Genomic DNA, 16,578 nt, shown 5'->3' with positions numbered 1-16,578 from the left:
TTTTCATTCCAGTCTTTTATATTTTAAAAGTTCCTGTAATCTGCGATGTGCATCTGATGTCCCTAGTTGGAATAAAGATCTGGAGTTTTCCTCTCATTACACTATTTTTAATGCTTTATTGATTACAGACTACACACATAACACATTACAGATTATACACATACTTACAGATTCACATAATTATTAACAAAATTTTAATAATAACGAATCCTGGTTTATCCTTTCTTCAGATTGAAATCTTAAAACTGTTTCAAAGTTTGTTTGCTTTTTTCGTAAGTATATTTTTTCATCTAAATAATCTTCATTTTTAGCATTTTTCCATTCTAAGACAGAATGAATAATAATTGTTCAATTTCTAATGTGATGCATTGCTTTCTTTTTATTGAAATTAATCAATTATTAATTCTCTTTATATTGACATTGAAAAGAGTAAATCTGCCTTTCAGTGCTGCTCAATAAATTTACAGCCTTTTGATAAGCATTTAGTTAAAGAGAATTGCTAGCGCTGGGATGGTATTTTATTCCTTCATAAGTAGCATTTTTTTTTAGAATAATGAGTGTTTGTTATAAAATTTTGATTGAGTGCTAGTCAGATTTATTCACTGGTAAGTTTGTTCTCAAAATTTCTTATTGCTTAAGTTGTTGGACCGGTCTAGAGTTCTGATATATGTATTAGCCAGTGACCAGATAAAAGCCTATTTTAACAAAAGTGCAAGTCACAAAAATCCACAAATATAACACCACTGTGATAATTGCTATGTCATAAATACCCACACAGAGGAAATTATGCACTGATTAAAATCCATCCTGATCGAAGCCCTCATTGATAAAATCCCTTGCTGATAAGAGCCCTCATATGTAAAAAGGACTCCTGGTTTTTATCAAAATAAAAATGTATTTATGATAGTAGAATAAATAGAGTAATGGTATTAATGTAGTAGAATAATTCAATAAATTGAGAATAATGGATAGTAGAATAATAGAATAAATGGAGTAGTTGAGTAAGTTTTTGATGTCTCAAAAATATTATTTGTTCATGTCTGTATTATACAAATGAAATAGTGATAATATATCTGTTTATAATATTTTATTTGTTTATTTTATTAACTAGAATACAAGCTTTTCTGCTTTCTTGTTCAATAGATAGCTGTTATGTTTTGATGATAAATCTGAAACTTTGTTTATTTATTAATTTATTGTTTATTTTCATTTATTTATTTATTGTGCATTGCATGAAAATGAAAAATATCATCATGAAGTTTCTCCAAAGCTATTTTTAATGGTATATGGCTAAAACTATTTATATTTCAGTATTAAGAAATGGGGGAGGAGATATTTAATCAAAGATAAGAATTATATTTATAAAAATAATTAATTCTATATATTAATTTTTATAGTTTATATTAATAACTTATTTAGTTCATGACTTATAATATAAAGCCGTATATGAGCAAAGGAAAAAAAAAAAAAAAAGAATCCTTAACAACGGTGATAAAGTTTCATTTTTTAACTTTAAGAATGTTTCTTTAACAAACGTCCCATAATAAATTAAAGCTATTCTTGCATTCAGCTTCATTTATAATTAATAAATACATCTGGTAATTCTGTGATTATAATCTATGTGTTGTGTTACCCAATATTAAATTACGATCCTAATTTTAAACTTAGGGTAAATTTCCTAAAGAAGAATATTCTGTTTCTCTTCTTTTCAAGAAATAACTCTTTTTTTATTCTAATTTTATGACAACTATGTAACTTTATATTTTTCTCAGATAACAAATTTTTTAGAGTATTGAACTATTTGCAGATTTGTCGGAATTCCTTTAAGTGCAGCTATTTTTTGATACATTAAATTCTTTTCAAATTACATTCACATTTGGGCTCTGAAAATTTGATGCAAGAACCTATTTTCCAAGCATATTGTTCAACTAAATATGCTGTTTGTTTCCCAAAAATCTAGTCTGTAATTTGTGTAATTTTTGTATATAGTAAAAATTGTAATATGAGATATAATTATGAATATTTCACACACCTTTTATTTATTTATTTATTTTTTATTTTTAAAAGTAGTAGCTACTCATAAAGAAATAGTTGTGATAAATATCTATTATACTGAAATTCAAATTAAAAAAAAAATGGCATACCAGAAGAAATGTGTTAATGTAATTATATAATTAAAGTTATAAAGACAATGTGAGGTTATTTAAATCTCGGTAAAGCACACGAGGGTAGGATGCCTTCATGGAGGTGGCTCATAGTATCTTTATACAAGGAGAAATTTCTGAAAATCAGTCGCACAGCTAGTCCATTTACCTGGTCTCAAACCCAGATCAAACTTTAGTATCCACTGATCTTAACCACTGATGGTACCTAAAATTATAAATAAATGGTAAATCAAACTATTATTATTCATTGGTCTTAATCACTGATGGTACCTAAAATTATAAAGAAATGGTATTGTATATTTAGACTAAATTTCAGGGTCTGTTATGGTTACTGTAATTTCAGTTTGCATATAATATTGAATTATCAGCAGTTCTAACAATATTTAATGGTAAAAATAAACTATTACTTATATGAATATCATAAAAGAAATTAGAAATATTAAAATCATGATTTTTTATTCTTCAAACAGTAACTTATTACTGCTTGAGTACTTTTATAAATATGGAATTCCTGTTTTTGTTAGTAATTTAAAAAATTTTTTGTATCATGTCATACTAATAAAATCTTAGGAAATTATTTGCTTCTTTTTTTAAATTGTCGCAATATCGCACTGCCAGAATGTTTTTAATATTAATTATTTTTAATTATAACTAATATCAGAATCATTTCACATTTAAATCAACACCGAAAAACTGTTTAGATAAAACATTTATTGCACTTTGAGGATTATATTATTGTTGAGAATTTTGCCTTTTTTTATTGATAACTTGAAAAACAGCTTACCAAAGAATTAAAAGTACATTCTAGATGAATAAATTTATTTGAGAGAATGCATAATCATTTCTCTCAAATTATAATGAAAGTGGGTAGGAATCCTAGAAAGACAAAATACAGTGCTACCTAGAAAAGCTAAAAAATTTTCTATTAATTTCCTAATGTCAATCACTTATGAGATGCGGGAATGAAGGTGGTAAACATTATTAATTGCGAGTTTCCAATGAAACCAGAATGGTCATTAACACTGAAATGTAAGCTGTAAAAATTAGTTGTACTGTAAAAAATTTAGCCCCAGGAAATTTAGAAAATCATTTTGTGCCACCTTACTTTCTTGGAAATTCTCTCTTTCAGCACAGTAATTAGAAGATGAAGTATCATATGCTCAGTTACACAGAAGCTGTCTCTACACTGTCATCAGGAGAACTGAAATAAAATTATGAGAGCTAAAAAGAGAGATTCTCTTTAAAATTAAAGGAATTTTTGATAGAATATTAATTATTTCTTTCACACATTTTTATATATAAGCATCTAATCAGATTTAAAAAGAACAATAAATCCTTTTTATTGTTATAGATTCTTGGGGATACTGCTTTACATTAATACTGCTGCTTTACATGTTCAAGGATTAAGAGACTTAAAACTATTCCATTAATAATTTTAGAAATAATATTTTCTGTTCTTTGATTAAATAATATCTCCCATTTTTTAATAATAAAACATATGTATAATTATTCTCAGCCATATAACATTAAAAATAGCTTTTAAGGTACTTCACAATGTTATTTTTTACCTGCACACAATGCAGAATAAGTAAATAAATGAAAATAAATGATTAATGAATAAATGAAATTTTCCGACTTATTTTCAAAACATAATAGCTAAAAATGTAGTTATAAAGCAAAAAGCGTGCTGTTGAATTAAAAAAGATACAAATAAAAATTAAGAGACATAGTTTTAGACATAAAAATACCCCATTTATTATAATTACATTTTATATTGATAAAACCATGTGTCCTTTTATTGATGTGGGCTTTTGTCTATGTGCGGTGTCATCTGGTGAGTATTTGCCATGTTGACAATTACACTTGTGAGGTTATTTTTGTAGGCTTTTATCCAGTAGGCTTTTGTCAGGGAACTGTATTAGCAAGTTCTAAGTGTTAGTAGAAGCCACATTACAGTATGCATGATGTACAGGAAATGAAATTTAAGAATCTAGAGTGTACTAAGTTGTCAAACAAAACTTGGATCTCTGGAATAGTTGCAGGAATCATCAGATATCAGAAAAATTAATTAGTTCCTAGATTTTTCACCAGTTCAAATATGTAAATCTCCATGTTGGCGAAGATAGTAGACACCTGGTTTTTACCAGTCTGATATATGATTGCATCAATGTTATTTCAGCGGAGTTTACTCAGAGTACTGCACTATTTAAATAATTACAGTGTTGTTGAAAATAGAATCAAAATAGCATTTGGGGGGTGCTGAATTATGTACATAAAGTTCATATTTCTATAGTTTCCTGAGAAGCTGTTGTTAGACTAGAGATAATTTGTGAAACAAAATAGTTTGGGTGTATATATCAAGGGTAGCCAAAGTTCATGCCAGCAAAAGCCATATGTTGGAGTTCAGGAAAGTTTGATGGCTGCATTTAAATTTTCCAAAAGCCACAAGTCCATACTTACATAGTTCTAAAAATAGTGAAACTATCAAATGGAAGGAAATGTTTCATTTTAAATAATCAGTTAATGATAGTTTGCCTTCAGCTTGTGATTACTTTCTTTTGGATATTGAGTAGTATTAATTTACCATATTTGATGCATATGAGCCACACTGTGGTCACCTCTGGTATATATTAACTCAATGTTTTTATGATGTATGCTGTATATATACAGAGCATCTCAAAAAAATGTGCTCACACTTCGAATGACGAGAAAAACTTTCTGAACATAGCGTGAAATGGAATGGCTTCGAATACAGAAGAGAAATATAATTAAGAAATCATGTTCAAATTGATGACCATCATTGTCCAGACAACGCTGATAGCACACACCAAAGGATTCACAAACGTTACGAAGCAGGTCATTAGGAATATTGCGATACTGTCTTTCAATTTCCAATTTCAATGCATCAATTGTTCTTGGTTTGGTGCGATAAACTTTGTCTTTGATGTATCCCCACAAAAAGAAGTCCATGAGTATGGAGATCTGGGGAACATGCAGGGTATTCAATGCCCTTCGTCCAATCCATGTGTCTGGAAAAACTTCATTGAGGTGAGCTTGTACATAGCAGTGGCAGTGGGAAAATGCTTCATCTTACTGAAAGTAAATCTCATCGTCATCACCAAACATCTCTAAAATTTGTGGACCAATAAACTCCTGAAGCAAGTTGAGGTAACTCTCACCAGTGACAGTTCCGTTAAAAAAAATGGTCCTATGATGCATAATGCGGATATCCCACACCACACTGTTACTCCTGGTAAGTTTACATGGTGTTCAAGTGTTACGTGAGGATTTACAGGACCCCAGTACATGGAATTATGCCGATTAATGGAGCCATTTAATTTAAAGGATGCCTTACCGCTCCATACAATTTTGTGTGGTAACCCTGCATCTTCTGCACATTTTGCCAGGTACCATTCACAGAATTGAACTCTCCGGTCAGGATCGTCTTCATTGAGAGCATGAATTAGTGTTGGAATGTAGCATTTCCAGTGCAGATGCTTCATGATGCGATAGATGCTATCTTTTGAGATGTGGATTTTCTGAGCAGTTTATCGAATGTACCTGCTCTTCTTTTCCAGGGCTTGTGGATGTCTATGGTCATCCAGAACGTTTCTTCTTGTTGATGTTTTGGATAGTTCAATCTGCATCAAACTTGTCTCTGATGCAAGCTATGGTCCGGCACGTTGGTGGTGGTTTTGTGAATTCCCTTCTGTATCGTCTTTGCATTTCAGTGGCATTTTCAGTCATCCAATAACATTTCAGGACAAACTTCCTCTCTTCCAAGCTAAGTTGATTTCCTGCCATGCTGTGATAAATTAATTACACATGGAATTAAAAAAAGGCAGCATTTTTGCAACAGTTAAAGTGCAAGTATATTTTTAGAGACAACCTGTAGAAAGTAAGTTTCCATCACTAGCAATAGATGGTAAAATATTTTGAGGCTGAAAGGGAATGCTGTTTATTGACTTTTTGGCTAGAGATGAAATAATTGCCATCAAGCACTGCAGAAGTTGCAGCTGACCATCCAGAAAAGAGGGATGGATTAGTCAGTGAAAGGGTTGTGTTGGTCCATATTAACCCCTTCGCGCCGACTGTCACGTCTAAGTGCTAGCAACGAACACACTCACTTCCCGGCCAACATGCAGGCGTGCCAGAGCATTTTCCCGTTCAGCCCCAACTGTCACGTATTTGTGCCAGTGTCCTGGAACGTTATAAAAACTATAATTTCTGCCACAAGATGGCACTGTATGTTCATATGGTTTCAGATACATGTACATTAGACCTTCTACTCGAAATGAGAGAAGCATGACTCACATACACGTGTTTTTGATTATATAAACAAAAGGGGAAATAAATCTTTCTGAATGGCGTGCTTTATTACATGTCTTTAAATTCGCACATGGTAGTTGTTTATTGTAAGTAGAGAAGTTTTATTTTTGCTAAAGCATTGGGTATTTCGATTTGCAGTTCAGTATTTAGAAAATCATTAGATCTTGTTAGACGTGAATTCTTTCTGTTTTTACCGTTGCAATGTCGAAGCGTCGAAAATGTTTAACAGAGCATGAAATAACAGAAATGATGCAAAATATTTCAGATATTGATTCTGAAACAGATTCTGATAGTAGTGATAGTCATACTATGTAACGTAGTATCACTAGGATACTACGTTACATAGTATCACTATCACATTTACCAAAACTTTGTTCAGAAGAGACTGATAAGAAAGTGAGATGATGATGATGCTTCGTTTGTTCACATTCCCGGAAAAATCCTCCAAAACGGCAAATGAGTTATTACAAGTGCAAGGAATGTAATGTAGGACTGTGTGTAGATCCCTGTTTACAAATTTTTCATACGAAAAGAGAATTTTAAGTAATATATTTAGTTTTCAGATGTATAATGTTAAAAGTCATAAAATGGTGAGTAATGAAAATAAAATATGCATTTAAACAAGAAATAAGGTAATTAAAGTATATATATAAAAATATCTATAAAGCATTAGCCGTTTAAATACTCTATAGAGCATTATTAAACAATGCGTTGATACTTCGGAAATTTCATGGATTTAGGCTTAATAGCAAAAAAGCCCCTGGCCCTGGACAGATGCTCGCGTAAGACACTGCCGGCCTCTGCGGTAAGCGCGCGTTTGCGCTACCCAGTGCAAAGGGGTTAATGCTTGCGAATATATGGCTCAACACACAGCCCATCTCCTACAGCAATTCTGATGGAAGGTGTTTGACCATCCATCTTATAATTCTGACCTCATCTCCTTATCCTTACGCTTCAAGAAATTTCAGTCTGGTCGACATTTTTAGAGTTTTGTACATCTGTAACCCACTGACTGAGATCTCCAGCTGTAGAATTCTGTTGAAAAAGAATACAAGAGTTGATCCCACAATGTAACAGCGATCTCAGTTTTGCTGTGAATATGTTGAAAAATAGCTAAGCAATTGGTCTACCTCTACCAGTAATGTTGTAATCATGTTTTCTTTCTGTTTATGCCCTAAGGAAATTTACTTTCTGGATGTGTCTCATAATGTTATCTGTATTGTGAATATAAGTTTAGAACATCTGTTTATTAAATAAAAACAGGATATTAGAATTATATGTATCCATTGTATAAGTTATAGTGGTTAATAATGAACACTTTTTATGGATATTTTCAGGGCTTTTCAATTTACGTGGTAGTGACTTCGATTATAATCCTGTTTTCCTTGCATTTGGAGTTGTTACTTTAGAAACTGTTTAGTAAGTAATTTGCTGGTCTTCTATGTATTTTATCTTTTATTGAGAATATGACATGTGAAATACATTTCTATTCAGTACTTTTATTGAACTGTATTAAAAGTATTGGAACTGTATTAAAAGTTTAAAGGAATCATGGAACTAATGCAAATGAATCTACTGTAATAAAAACTTCATCTTAACCATTGTTTAAGTCTCTATGCAGCTGTGTCACCAATTATAAGCAGAATTTAAAAAGTACAAAATGTGGTCTTAATTTGCAAAAAGTTTGATTACCTAAAAATGAGGAGATCAATAAAGAAATTTAATTTTATAAATTGTCCAGATATTTTTTTTATACGTAAATCTGCTAGAAGTGCAGCTTTTCACAGGATAGTATAATTACATCTGTGTTTTTGGAAGGCACTCATAGGAAGTTCATTTTGTAATGATTTGATGTTTAATTTTAAATTAAATTACGACTTTAAAGTGTGACACCTGTGACATAAAACTAAAATTATTATTTATCATTTTTTTTGTTTTATTATTTTTTGTTGTTTAGTTCAGTAAAGTTCCAAACAAACTTTATTATTGTTGTTAGCCTCATTTGCATGTGCAGTATGTTATTTTTAACCATGACTGCCTGAACTTTGATACAACTGTCTATTACTATATTTCCTGTTCCTTATGTAATTTACATGCAAGTTTGATTTTTCATTGCTTTTTCTAGCTTTTATTGCTTCTGACTTTTTAGTCCTTTTTATGATATTTTTTAGTAATTTGTATAGGTTTTTTGTTATTACATAACATTTTATTTATAAATAACAAAGCTGTTCTTGCATAACCCTAGTTATGTGGTCTATTGAAATTCATTGTGACTGATTTGTTTCTTCTTATTGTATTTACATTGCTTAGTTTAACAAAAATGTAACAATGTGCTCAGGACTATTAAAGCAGTCAACTTTTATACAATGTACCAAGCACAAGTTTGCTTTAGACAATCTTGAATTGTGTCCATACATACCAAGAATCAGAAGGAAGTGCAGTAAAGAAGCTGTTAGACAGCTGTATTCTATTGTGTCATTCATGGTGGAAAAATATGAATTAATTTTAACAAAAGCCATTTTTAAGATCAAAATGCTCTGAAATATATTCATCAGATTTTTGCTTTGTAGGTACATTTTTAGAATTTTTTGAAACTTTCCGATTTGGTGGTGATATAGTTAACATTCTTCTGTTCTGTATATCAATTTATTAAATGCAGACATGAAATTGCAGTGATTAGAAGTCTATACTGAATAGTAATTTTTCTATCAACTGTTAGGACTTTTTTCTGGGAGGAGGACAGGAAGACCATGTAAAAATCAACAAAGTGTTATGATTAAATCCTTTCAAAATATTCAACATATGATACTTTTTTTAAAGCTTTAATTCTGTAAAAATTTCCTTATGTGAATAAAATAAGCTTTTAGCAAATAATGCATAAAAATATTTTTGTAAGGAAATAACAGTGATGAGCTTTAAGGGACTTGCGCAAGTCCTTTGTTAAATTTGTGTCTAATCTGGAAGTCGCTTATTCTTTTTGTTTAGAGTTGAAGAGTAATTTTGTTGAATGTACGAGGCACGTTAAAAAAGTTGAACTTCTGAAATAGCACACCGACTCGCCTAGGGAACATGCTGCAGCTGCTGAATGCACGCAGTGGTAGGTTTAAACAGAAAACTGCCATTTGTTGCATTTCACTGTGACTATTAGTTGGGAAGCTGCTAATGCTGAAGTGAACTCAAGCTCTTCGTCAGATTAGTGACAAAGTGAGAATGAAAGAGCTCGAAGAGCAACACATGTGCGAAATTTTGCTACAAACTTCGCAGAACTTTCACATAAACACTTCATTTGCTTAGCATATGGTAAGGACTATATGAGTGGCACCCAGTGCTTTGAGTGGTATAAATGTTTTGAAGATGGCAGAATGTTGGTCAGTGACAATCCTAAGCTTGTAGGACCTTCCACGTCAACAGATGTTGACCATGTCAAGTTCATGCTGTGATTCAGGAAAATTTTTGTTTAAGAAGTTGCTGACGAAGTGGGCATCGGCTGTAAGATTGTGCCATCAACTTTTGTGTGACAAACTTTGAAATGCCTCTTGTCACTGCAAAATTTGTGCTGCATTTTCTGACTGACAATTAGAAACAGACCCGTTTTTGAAATCAGCCAGGAACTGCTTACTACTGCCAATGACAATGAAAACTTTTTAAAGAACAGGCAATAAGATGAGGGTTTATGGCTATGATATTGAAGCAAAGTTGCAGTCATCACAGTGGATGGGAAAGGGTCTCTTTGTCCCTCCCAAAAAAACACTGAGTTCAGTCAAGGATCAAGGTGATGCTGGTTGTGTTTTTTGACTGCAGTGGCATTGTCCATCAGGAATTTGTACCATGTGGTTGAATGCTAAACAAGGAATTTAACCAGGGAATTCTAGCATGTTTGAAGGATGCTGTATGCAGGAAGAATCCTGAAGTGTTGAAAAACCAGGTTTGGATATTGCATCATGACATTGTGCTGGCTCATGCATCGTTCTTTGCTTTCTAGCAAAACATCACACTCCAGCCCCATCCGCTGTGTTCTTTGGAGCTAGTCCCAGCAGGCCTCTTTCTTGTTTCCCAAACTGAGAACAATATTGGAGATTCAGGACACTGCAACAAGAGACCTGTGTGCCATCCTTCAAAATGCATTCCAGGAGGCTTTCCAAAAGGGGGAAGAAATGATGAGAATGATGTATTTCCAGTAGAGGAGACTGCTTTGAGGAGGACATTGCTTAAAATGCTGCTCAATAAGCAATAAATATGTTATAGCGAAAGTTTGGTTTCTTTCTAAACATACCTCGTATGCATGCCTGTATAATTAATACTTTGAATTTTTTGAAAATTGTTTGAAAAATTATTTAATTGCATTATATTTTAATGGTGGTAGTATGTTAAGAGGAAAATCACTGTCAAACTTCTATAAAAATTCCCTAATGCTGTAATTGTTTACAATTATCATTAGAAGATTCAATAAAAAATACTCATAGCAGAAATAGTACCATAATTTCGCACGTGTAGTCCGCACCATCGTATAGTCCGCAGACAAGATTTTATATTAAAAAAATTTCAAAAATCGTCAGATAGTCCGCGGACTATACGTCCGAAATTACGTTTTTTTAATATGGCAATATTCCCATGCTTTTTAAACGCATCCTTTGTTTGCGCCAATTTCTCACCGCTTTCTCGTCTACTTCAAAATAACGGGGTAAAATCCTAGTATACGGTGCAGCCTTGGCACGACTTTGAAAATTATCGCCAACACCAAAAATGATCCAAAGAATGTCTATATATATATATACTATACACACATAGTATATGTATATACACACATAGTATATATTTGCTTTGAATGACCCGTTAACTACTCATCATAAAGTCGCCAAAAGTAGCCAAATCCCGTGTGCACCGAATACTAGGATTAAACCAATAATGGCCCGCTTCTCTATTTTCATCTTTTTCACGGCGATGTTTCATCAACGTTATCGAAGATGAAAGACAAAATACTGTGCAACGGGCTATACTCGTGATAAGTGGTAATGAAATGTGACCTTCGACCCCACTCACTCGGTGTTGCCAAATCACGCTATAAGTAAACGAATCACGTTTTTTTTTTTTTTTTGGTACTCCAGGTACTTGCTACTATGGCTCCTAAAAACCAAGCTGACACATCAATTACTTTTCCCCCTCCCGGCAGTTGCACTAAAGCAGTGTGAAGGATACTGGGATACAAGACTCTGGTTGCGCTAAGTGAGTGGTCATACAAGACTTTCTTTGTCTCATATCCCGGCATCGCTTGAGGCGCCAGCCTGGATTTTAGGAGCTCTACTTGCTACTACTCATTCGTTCTGCAGTATGCTCTATGGTTTACTATCGATACGATACATACGAATGTTTTCTTGGAATCTCGCACTTTTTTATATTTGATCATCGGCAGTTCACGACAGCACGTTTTTTAAATTTCAACGATTTTAACCGTGAACAACCAGTGTATTATCCGAATTGGTAAATAGTCCGCAGCTTCAAAAATTTGCATTTTGAACACAGATAGTCCGCTGACTATACGCGCGAAATTACGGTAATTTAAAAAAATTTCTTATACATTGTAGGATTTCTATCATTAGCCTCCAAAATCAGTGAGAATTAAATGAGATTAAAGTTTCAGGTGTTGAAAAATGATAAAAATCTGTATCTTTGGACCACAAATGGCAGAATACAGTTTACAAATGGATCTTGCTGTGTAGAGGAACTGTATAACAATATTTGCATCATAAGATAAATCTAAGGATTTTTAAAACTGACTCCTAAATTTGGACCTTGCCTCAATGATTGATATTCTAAAAGAATTATATCTGATATTGTGATTTTTTAAAAATTTTGATGATTTTTAAATTTTTTATAAAACTTTTCCCTTGTTTATATAGAATTATTTGCATTTTTTGTGTTTATAAAAAGTTACAACATTAGAATTATATATTTTGTTTTTCTATGTTAAATTGCAAGCTGTTTGATAAAATTTTCATAGTCCACCCCTGAAAATAAACCATTTTACACTAAATACTAGCTATTCAACCAGCTTTTGGGTCTCAGCAAAAGAGCTGATTGCAATATTGGTTTTGTGGCTTTGCTCACACATAACATTAATACAAGCCACTTAAATCCAGTATTCTATTTAAGGTTTTGGATTTGAAGACCAACAGAAGTTCTTTCCTGAATTTTGGCTTTAATTACAAAAAGGAAGCTTGCTACAAATATGTTTAAAGCTGTCTGTAGCTTTGTATAAGCTTTTGTGAAACAGCAAAAAGTTATTTTTTGCAGAATGCTGGCATGAAACATATAAAAAAGAAATTTGCTTACTTCACAGCACCATCATTAATATTGGGCATTGGAAAATAGTTATTGAAAAACTATTCAGTGTTGTTCAGTCATTATACAAATAGTAACTCCACCTTTTGGATCCTGAAACATAAATCCCATATTTCTTATGGAAGCACTAAATGTAGCATTAACAGTTTAAAACAAAATCCCATATTTTGGAGAAAAACTGCTTGTTTACTCTTAGGCAATTCATACAACATGTAACAAGATGAGAAAGTTTTAAAGAGTAACTTGCATAGTATTAAAAGAGATATAATTAATATATAAATTTTTAAAGGCAATAAATTGTTAATATTTTGTATCATAACTAAGAAATCATGACTGTATTAATTTAAAGGATTTTTATATGAATTTTTTTAATCCATGAATGAAAATTTCTTTAACACCCATGTTTGTCTCATAAATATATTTTATTTCTTTTAGCCTTTTTGTAGATGAATCAAAAATAACAGCACAGGTTAAACGTCATTTCCAAGAAGATTGTTTTGATAAAATAAGAGTAGAAATTCGCCCTTATCAGTTGATCAAGGAATTTTTAAGTTGGCTGGTAAATCAGCAACATGATAAAATTTGGGTAAGAATTTATCTTCAGATTATGCATATGAATTTTTCTGATTATTTGTATCTTATTTTATACATCAGATATTTCATAAGATGTTTTAAATAAAGCTGTGTATTTTACTTTTCTAAAATAATAATAGTTAGTTATATTTCTTAGATCAGTAGGAAATCAAGCTATGCTTTGTTAAGGTTGATCCCAGAGGTAAGACATTTTAATTAAAGGCTTAATATTTAATCTTTGTGGATATTATGTGTATTTTATAATGGAAGCTGTACCATTGTTAAACATATATTAAAAGCAAATATTTTCAGAGAGATTTTTAGTTCTGGAAATGTATGTTATTGTGAACATTATCAGAATATTTAATTATTAATTTTATTTACTAATTTCCTTTTACATTGCAGGATTGCCGCATTGAAAGTCCAAATCCTGTTTTATTAATGAAAGCTATCAAACATGATGTTGAAATAGAATGTATGCGTCGTGCTCATGTAAGGATATTTTTCATCTTTTCTAAATGACAGTTATCCAGCCACCTAATTTTTTTTTACACATAATCTAGATTATGCTTTTGTTTAACATTTAGTATTTATTTCATATATTTATTTTTATGCACATAGGTAAAGAATGTATATAATTTACATTATAATTTCCCCCTTCAAGCTATTAGAAGTGTGCCAACTCTTCCGACTTAGATAAAAGAGTTCCAGTTTTTTACTGTACTACTGCCAATCCAATTTACAACATACTTCTCTGAATATTCTCTCATTTCCAAATAATTTTTGTGTAACTCAGCATATTTCTTTATTTGCACTTCAAGATGTAATTTTCAATGTCTGAAATATCTTGTTTTCTCTAAATTACCTATTAAAAAATTGCCATTTCATAAACGGCAGGCTACTACTATGCACATGAGAGTAAAAGTGTCTGAAAACATCAGAGAATTTTTGACATAGAATGGAATTTAATAGGAAAAGGTACTGATGGAATTTAAAAATATAGTGAACTATCTCTCTGAAATATGTTCTCAACAGGATCAACTCTCAGGGGGTCAGTGAAATTTCAGAGGGGATCACTGATGAGAAAGGGAATTGATAGCCAAATATGCACTGGCAGTTGATGAGCATATTTCAGATTCCATCGATTAAAAAATAAATAATTAAAATTGGTCATTGTTTACTGACATAAATCTATATCATATAGTAAGGAATGAAATATATGTAAAGGGAAACTTTACATATGAAATAAATGTAAAGGGAAACATCACATTAAAATTACTTAATACATTTTAAAAATTGTTTTTTAAATATATAAATTTTATATGCAGTAACTGCAATATAGAAAAGTAAAACATAGGATTGCAAGAAAATGGGACGAAGAACCTAAATCTTTCTCGGAAGATGTATTGCTATATACAGGCCACTTGCAAATTTTAAAAGAATATTTTAATGCTCACTTCCAATTTGAATGCATCAGAATGGTTTATAGAACTGCTGAACTGTTCTATATTCATTTGATCTTAATGTTATGATGCAAGAAAAGTTTGTCATTAATAGAAGATATGCAAAACACATGGGTACACTATGTTTATGAATTCAAAGTCATCAGAGAGAAATATCCCAAAATGATATTTTTTGCTGAACAAACTTTTTTCTGTCTTCTTATCTAGTAGAAGCAGGCTTTGGTTGAGCTAGTAATTTGCTACAGAAAGTAAGAAACAGATGGAATTTTTTAAACAAGGTGGTTTAAAAATGCAAAAAAACGAACGATGTCAATTAGAATGTGGTTTGGTTTATGAAAACTTGTTTATATCTGTAAAATTAATACAAAAAATAGTGTAAAATTTATCTACTATACCATTTTTCCAAAACTTTTGTTCATATTAATATAATGGTTGCCATTTAAGTTATTTATATGCAGTTGTTTGTATTAGAATTACGTTGTATATTGTATATTATAGAGAAAAATTTAATGGGGGGTTTATGGTCAAACCATTATTTTAAAAGGAATGTGTGTAGGGAAAATGTCTTGAATCCATGGTCTAAAATAATGTTGGTTATCTTGACAACCACTCATAGCAATCATGAAAGTGTTAAATTCACATGAATGACAACATGTGGGAAAACGTAAACGAGCAAAACCAAGCCTTCATGGCAAATGCTATGAAGAAAAATTTAATGTTCTTTTCTTTAACCCATTAACCGCCAAAACTACAAGGAATGTTTCTTTTCTGAAACAGGAACAGAAATGTCCTTATCAAAAGACCCAATACATTTTTTCTTGAGGTAAAGAATGATATCCTGTAAGCAATAATATTCCAATAAATCTTCTCATATAGGCTTCAGATGCAATAAATTCTGGGCATTCCCCCCCCTGAGCGTATATATTTGTCTGTTCAACGAGAAGAGAGTAAATGTCTAAACCAAAAAGAAAATTGAAAATCTGTGCACTAGTTTTACCTTGTTTTTTGTTATAATTTTTCTTTCTTCATGTTCTTCCCGAGACATAACTAACAGTTCCTTTTTTTTTTCCACTTCATGATTTCAGTCTTCTGCTGTTTAAACTTTTTAGTATGACTTTAACTGCTTTTAGAAGGCTGAAACTTACTTCTTACGTAAAATTCAAGTTCCCCAGCAATATCATTTGGTAAAATACCATTATCAATATTTAAAACATTGCCATTCCTTTCTTCTTCGTCACTAGCCTCTGCAATTTCTGGGGGAACAACAACAATATCAGTTTCATTCTGGTCATTATTAACATTATCATCATCTGTTTCTTCATCAAAAAATCTTTGAAGAGCTTCTTCTAATGTAAGATACCTCGTTCTAGGCATTTTTAAACAACCAGAACATCGAAAGGAATGAGTGAAAAAGGAGATTGACTACCCGTTTTCTGCTGACGTTGCATCAATGCAACACCTGTTTTCCCTTCCTTCCCAACACAAATGTAAACATCTGACTGAGGTAATGTTCTGATAAACGGTGACCTTGACTAAAAATAGATCACTCATAAAGATTCCGATTCTTTCGTTAAATATTGTCAGCAAATATACCAGGTCAAAAATGTTGCTTAAATTTTGCTTAAAGTATGAGATTAATTATTATAAACAAAATGATTGCTGAAGGCAAATATTTTTTTACAGAAATAATCTTCATAATATTCCCTACA

At 31.6% G+C, this 16,578-nt stretch overlaps 1 protein-coding gene across 5 annotated transcripts in view; it reads left to right on the top strand.

The window, feature by feature from the left end:
- LOC118184315 (xaa-Pro aminopeptidase 1-like) overlaps window positions 1-16,578 on the top strand; it is a 203,265-nt gene that overhangs the window by 125,831 nt on the left and 60,856 nt on the right. For all 5 annotated transcript variants that reach the window (XR_015038763.1, XM_085808549.1, XM_085808552.1 and 2 more), the window contains 4 exons: window positions 7,832-7,913; window positions 13,269-13,419; window positions 13,564-13,608; window positions 13,812-13,898. Coding sequence is in view for 4 of the 5 variants with exons in the window: in XM_085808549.1 (XP_085664675.1) it covers window positions 7,832-7,913; window positions 13,269-13,419; window positions 13,564-13,608; window positions 13,812-13,898 (365 nt within the window). In the remaining variant the exon portion in view is untranslated. The remainder of the gene's footprint in view (window positions 1-7,831; window positions 7,914-13,268; window positions 13,420-13,563; window positions 13,609-13,811; window positions 13,899-16,578) is intronic.

The sequence above is a fragment of the Stegodyphus dumicola genome, chromosome X1 (genome assembly GCF_044657685.1).
Source record: "Stegodyphus dumicola isolate Sdum_Otavi_A_Nest chromosome X1, ASM4465768v1".
Taxonomy (NCBI): domain Eukaryota; kingdom Metazoa; phylum Arthropoda; class Arachnida; order Araneae; family Eresidae; genus Stegodyphus; species Stegodyphus dumicola.
This window is presented reverse-complemented; position numbering and strand designations above follow the sequence as displayed.